Genomic DNA, 7,263 nt, shown 5'->3' with positions numbered 1-7,263 from the left:
CTCTGATTTCAAGGAAGATTTCTCAAACAACCTCTGACATGGCTCAAGTTGTTCAGAGTCAAGATATAGTAAGTTCTGATATGACACTGAATCAAGTAACCTCTGACATAGCTCAAGTTGGCTTGATATCAGAAGATAAGTTAAAGGAAACCTCTGACATTGCTCATGTTAAACCTTCAAAGTTACTCCTACCAGGATTCACCAAAGCTAAACAGACTCAAACTTTAAAGATTGCAACAAGTGGTTTTGAAGCAAGAGTGGTTACAGGAAAAGAAGCAAGAGATAGATCTGGATTGGGTAGTGCTGATAAAAGAAGAATACAGAACACAACCAATGATTCAACTTCTTTAAGTGAACCATGTGTTGGAGCAACTCCTGAAAGATTGAATCAGCTTGAATCTGTACAGATGGTTTACTATACCTTCTTGAAAGAACACATCTTGTTATATTTTTTGACTGATGAAAGGGTATATCATATTAGACAGAATGCTATACCACTGAAGTATTATGAGGAACTAGAACATGTTCTATTCTTACTTCAAGTGAAGAACAGATTAACAGATAGTGCTGCAAATTATTTGAAGACTCAAATTCAGAGACAGAAAAAGCTCTATTCTGTAAAGTCTGACAGCATATACCGTCCCAAGTACAGAGATCACAAGGGTGATATTATCGAGGTGAAGCCTAACTCTGCTAAGATTATAACTACCTTTATGGGTTATAAGGCTGTGGAATTCAATCTTGAGTCTGACAAGGCATATTTGATCAGACTAGATCATGACATAAGAAAAGCTAGAATAAATGATCTCAGGGCTGCTATCTTTCAAATTGGTGAAGATATAGTTGAATTGAAGAATGCTAAAAAGAGGATGATTGATGAACTTAAATATGCTGAGAGATGTTTATTAAAGAACTATCTCAGAACAACTCCTGACATCAAAGAGATCAGTAATTGAAGCCAAGTCAAGATCTACAACTGCTCAAATTCTGATGTGTATACAGACTGAAGCTATTATCAGAAGTTAAAGATGGTAAAGCTACAAGGACTATAAGTTGTAGTTATCTAGTCAAATTCTCATGCATTTGTACTTAATATTTTTGACATCATCAAATATCAGTTAAACTTGTATATTATGCTAATTTATAAGTTGGGGGAGATTGTTAGATATATTTGATAATGTCATGTCTAATATGATTTGTGTTTAGTTTTCAGATCTTACTTAAATAGGACAAATCAGTACTTAACTGGAAATCAACACTTATATTGAAGTCAGAACTTAAGTTGTCAGAACTTAAGTTATCAGGAGATATTTATCAGGAGATAATATCAGGACTTAAGGAGACTTTCAGATAAGGAAGGCGGCTGATTGAAAGGAAAGAAGATCAAGATAAACGCAAGAAGAGATATGCATGAAGAAGGAATTTTATGAAGAATAGAATACTTGGAAGAAAAGATAACTAGTTGATATATTTTAGGAAGCAGAATTATATTCCATATTAATTAGAGATTATCTTGTAACTGTGTAGTATATAAGCACAGACATAGGGTTTACACTAAATGTGTTATCATAATTGAAGTTATTATTTATTGTAACCCTAGCAGCTCTCGTGATAATTTGTTCATCACTGAGAGAGGACAGTTCCATATTGTAACAAAATTTAATAAAGCTTGTTTTCTGTTACTTGTGTTCTTTAATTCGATTTGATTGTGATAAACACTGTATTCAATCCCCTTCTACAGTGTGTGTGACCTAACAGGACTGAGTTAGGATACTGACCAAGATTTTGAGGAGGATATGTGTTGGGATTTTGAGTTGGGTATGGACCAGGATTGGGCTTTTGAAAAGCAGGTTGAGAATTTTGATTAAACTGATTGTATTGACCTTTGTTCCATGAGAAATTTGGGTGATTCTTCCAACCAGGATTGTATGTGGGTGCATATGGATCATTCCTAACTCTAGGTTGAAACATACATTGACTTGTTAACTTTTAGGGCAATTGTCTATTACATGATTAGGAGAACTACAGTTTGCACAGATAGAAAATTGAGAAGGCACATTGTTGGTTTCTAAGGATTCTAGACGTTTAGTGAGTGTAGCTAACTTAGCTTCGGTTGCATTAGAATTACCAACTACGTGTAAGCCCTTAAATCTTTCAGGTTCCGGATTAGGTTCCCTAGTTGACTCCCACAACATTGTTTTTCAGTTAACTCCTCAAAATATTTCCAAACTTCTTCCTCAGTTTTATCCATAAATTTACCTTGGCACATAGACTCTAACAAAGCAGTGGTTTGACTATCTAAGGCTTCACAAAGAATTTTACAAAGTCTCCATTTTTCTATACCATGTTGAGGACACTTAGACAAAAGCTTTTTAAATCTATCAAAATACTTCCAAAAAGACTCATTTTGATTTTGTTAAAATTGGTTAATTTCATTCCTAAGTCTGTTTGCCTTTTGATTTGGAAAATATTTTTTAAGAAAGATAGACAAAAATCCATCCCACGTGGAGATAGAATTAACGGGTAGACTATACAACCATTGTTTAGCCTCTTCTTTTAAAGCAAAGTTAATAAGTCTGAGCCTAATGGAGTCTGAGCTAAGTTGTTGGAGTTTTTATAAAGCACATACTTTCTCAAATTCTCGAATGAAAAGATATGGATCCTCTCCCTCTACCCCAGAAAACCTAGGTAACATGCTAATATGGTGATGTTTAGTTTCAAAATTATTCGCGGTTACTTCAGGTAGGACTATGCATGAGGGTTCAATGGAACGAGCGGGATAACAATGGTCTTTAAGTGAGACAACCATGACTACGTGTGGAATTTCTACTTCTTCTTTTAACTCAATTTTAGTGGGTGAAGAGAAGTTAGTGGGTGAAGAGAAGTCGAGTTGCCTTACTACTTTAGGAGATGAAAGGTTAGAGTTTCTTATTAATCTAGATGAATGGTCTCGAACCCAATTACTTTGCATATAAGACAATTAATCGCGTAGCAGATAAGAGCTATAAGTCAACAAATAAAAAAGATTGGAAAATCAAAAAAAACTTAGATCTATGGGTAATCCTAAAAAAAATCTAGACAGCTCCTACCTTTTGGACCACCAAAAAGTCTATAAATCTAGATTTATTCAAACTGATTGGCCAGGTAAGCGGGGACAGTTCCTTGTAAATAAGGCGCTGAATTAGAGAACCGATTGCCTAGTCACCAATCCAAATTGGCCAGGTAAGAGATACACTTGCCTTGTCACCAAAAGTTTGAATAATTCCAAATTTACTTCCTCTTTTAGGTACCTTCCTAATTGAGCTCGAAATCCTAGGGCCAACGTCTACTTAATTTTATTAAGGTAGGTGAATGCAAGATGAAGGAATTAGTGATTTATGGGCCAAGGAAAGGGTGATGAAATCCCTCACCTTATCTTGTAATGGGGTGGCGCCCTTACGATTGATTAAATGATGCAACACACAAAGAACAAGATAATAAACACTTATGGATGCACTACACTACGTGTATTATTCAAAATTGTACGTACCTCTTTCCTCCAACAATCACCACAATTGTATAAGATGGAAAGCAATAAATAGAAAAAGAAAATCTAGATGATGTGATCCTTCGTGAGAGAATGAATGATGCAACAAATTGGTTTTTAACAATTAACTAACTAATATTTTTCAATTTTTCAAATATTCAATTTTTTTGGATTTTTTAATAATAAAAGTGAAAAGAAAAAAAATAGAGAGGTGATACGGAATACCGAAAAGTGCTTTCAAAAATTCCAAAAGAGGTGGAGAGGCCTCCTAGCGATCTTCTTGTCCAAACTTTCCTCCACTTCACGATTCCCTAAAAAACAAAGAGAAAACAAAAAACTAGTCCGAAGAATTAAATATCAAGGAATGAAAATTAACAATAGTCCCCGGCAGCGGCGACAAAAACGTTATTTATAAAATAACTGCAAGTGCATAGCGGTTAATTGTAGAAAATACAGGTCGATCCATAGAGACTATGAATTTTCAAAATCCTAACAATTTAAATCAGGCGAACTTGATAATAAGATTTGAGAGGAGTTTAAATTAACCTAATTAGCAAATAGATCAAATAATATGGAAAACCTAGGAATCCGAATCCGTTAATCAATCACAATTAATATCAACTCGCCCTAAAATCAATTCTCTTTTCTTCACAAATAAATTTTAATTAACGAGACAAGCATATACTATGAAACTTGTTATCTAACAATAACCCATCAAAACTTCATAGAGAAAGCATAAGCTATGACAAATAAATACGGTAACAATAATATATTAAAATCACTTTGTGAATTAAACAATTAAGCAACAAGAAAAAGCATGAGAATCAAATAATAGGAACGAGAAGATATCAAAGTAATTAAATTAACTTCATCTTCATCCTAGAGAACAAATTTAGCTACACATGATAAAAAATGAACAAAACAAATAACTAATTGGGTGTCTTGGGTGTCTTGGGTGTGTAAAATACAAGAGGGGAGACCCATATATAGGGAAACTATGAGGATTTGGGTCTTGGAATACAAGGATTCTTAAAGTAAATCCTTCTTCTTCTCCAATAAGTATTCTATTTATCTTTCAATTTCCTTGACTTCTAGAATAGTCCACTTCCTTCCTTATTTGCTCATTTTCCAACTCAAATTCTGATTTTATTTATTTTCCTACAAAATAAAGTAAAATAATTTATTTATTAATAAAATTATAAAAACGGACATAACAGGTATTAATAATACACATTAATATGGACCTATCAGTAATGTAGTGCATAATATAATGGGCCCGCCTTAGATGACTTAGGGCGCGTCCTATAAACACATAACTAAAATAACTTTTTTCTTTTATTTATAATGCACTCTGGTGCGAGAACTACACCAGTCCCATGGATACTATGCTCTATGGTGAAATTATTTGAAAATGTTTCATAGTCTCTAAGATATATAGCTATCCATACTACCCCCTAGACTAAGAGGAATTCATTTGCTACTAGTCTATTACATAAAATCAGTCATAGAAGTGAGGGGGCCAAGGCCGCGCGCTACTGATAATATTTTCGCAAGTAATCTACATTCCAAGCTCGATGAATGAGTTTGCCATCCAAACCCTCCTATCGATAAGTTCATTTCCAAAGTATAGCTTTGACTCTGTATGATCCCTCCCAATTAGCTCCAAACACTCCATGCTGAGCTATTTTGGTATTTGGCATAACCTTTTGTAAAACGACATCCCCCACCTTATAAGGCACAGACTTCACCTTCTCGTTGAAATACCTTGCAATCCTCTATTGATACGCAACAAGTTTCAACTGAGAATTCATTCCCGCTTCATCCCGCAAATCCAAGTGGAGCCTTTGATTAACCTATGCATCTTCCTCAACGAACAAATCTCTTCATAATGATCTAGATCCCACTTCCATGGGGATCATAGTCTCATACCCGTAGGTTAGCATAAAAGGGGACTCGCCAGTAGTTGCCCTTGGAGTTGTGTTATAAGACTAAAGAACCATTGGAAGCTACTCTGGCCAATCTCCCTTATTTTCTTCCAACTTGGCCTTTAGAGTGTGCTTAATGATCTTGTTTATGGCCTCGATTTGGCCATTACTTTATGGATGATAGACTGCAGCGAAATCCTTCTTGATGTTCAAGTCTTCGCAAAGCTTCCTTAATTCTTTGCTGTCAAACTGCTTCCCATTGTCAGATATGAGTTTATACGAAATACCAAATATGTAGACTATGTAATTGAAGTTAAAATCTTTGATTTTCTTAGCTGTGATTGTGATCAATGGCATAGCTTTCGCCCACTTTGTAAAGTAATCAATAGCTACCACATCATATTTCACACCTCCCTTGGCCTTGGGAAGTTCCCCAATGAGGTCAATTCCCCACATAGCGAAAGGCCAAGGACTTGCCAACAAATTTATGGGTGTTGTTGGGGCGTTAGAACAATTATAAAATCATTGGCAATGATCACACGCCCTAACAAACTTGAAAGCATCTTCTTTCATGGTTGGCCAATATTATCCTTTTCTAAGGACTTTTAATGCCAACAAACAACCCCCCGAGTGGTTGCCACAAATACCTTCATGTACTTCCCTGAGAATATAATGTCCCTCTTCTAGGTCTACGCATCGCAGAAGTGGCTGATTAAACCCTCTTTTATACAGCACCCCATCATAATCAACATACATCGCTGCCTGATAACGAAGGCGCCGAGCCTGCAGCTTCTCTTCCGGCAAGGTCCCGGTGTGAATATAGTTGTGAATCGGGGTCATCCAAGTCTCCTGCATGACCTCTTTCATCTGAAACACACTTATTTCTGGAATACTCAGAATTTCCTGAATTCTCAAGGGAATCTGTCCTAAAAACACATTGTCCATCCGCGAGCCCATTTTTTCCAAGGCATCTGCATTGCCATTCTCTTCTCTTGGCACGCCTTCTAGCTTGGCGCTACCGAATCTTTGGAGTAGGCATTGCACACACCTCATGTATAACTCGGTTCGAGGGCCTCGGGTCTGGAACCCTCCATTAACTTAATTTACTACCAACTTTGAGTCGCTCCGGGCTATCAAATTCATGACTCCCACCTCCAAAGCTATCTTTAGACCATTGATAAGGCTTCATATTCAGCGTCATTATTGATGACATAAAACTTGAAGTGAATGGCACTCATCAAGTGATGTCCTTCAGGGATAATCAAAACAATCCCAGCTCCTACTTCGTTATTATTCACGGCCCCATCGACATGTAGAATCCACCAAGGGTGTGGGAACTCTTCTCTCACTTTGTCAGGGGCATTCCTCTATGAGGAAGGTTCTGCCAACAATTTAGCCTTCTCATCTTTCTCAGAATCAAACTCAAGTATGAAGTCAGCCAACACATGTCCCTAATTGTTGTGCGAGGGAAATATTCCCGATCAAACTGTCCCAACTCTACTACCCACTTTAGCATTCTTCCTAACGACTCTGGCTTATGTAAGATGTGCTTCAGAGGATAAGTAGTGCAAACTTCTATCCGATGAGCTTGGAAGTATGGCCTTAGCTTTTGTGCCACAAGGAAGAGGGCATATACTAACTTTTCTATGATGGTGTATCTAGTCTCTGCATCCAACAATCTCTTACTCACATAATACACCGGTGACTGGAGGCCCTCTTCCTCTCTCACCAATGCTACACTAATGGAATATTCCGAGACCGCCAAGTAGAGAATCAACGTTTCCCCATCCTCTAGCTTCGCCAACATAGGAG

General features: G+C 36.7%; 1 protein-coding gene across 1 annotated transcript; it reads right to left on the bottom strand.

Moving 5' to 3' along the window:
* Positions 1-6,036: 6,036 nt before the first annotated feature.
* LOC141714643 (uncharacterized) lies at positions 6,037-6,504 on the bottom strand. The gene has a single exon (XM_074518151.1). It carries the CDS (start codon positions 6,502-6,504, stop codon positions 6,037-6,039), a length of 468 nt encoding a protein of 155 aa, XP_074374252.1.
* Between the last annotated feature and the right edge of the window lie 759 nt (positions 6,505-7,263).

The sequence above is a fragment of the Apium graveolens genome, chromosome 3 (genome assembly GCF_009905375.1).
Source record: "Apium graveolens cultivar Ventura chromosome 3, ASM990537v1, whole genome shotgun sequence".
Classification (NCBI taxonomy): domain Eukaryota; kingdom Viridiplantae; phylum Streptophyta; class Magnoliopsida; order Apiales; family Apiaceae; genus Apium; species Apium graveolens.
The sequence above is the reverse complement of the archived record's forward strand: the minus strand, read 5'-3'. Positions and strand labels throughout refer to the sequence as shown.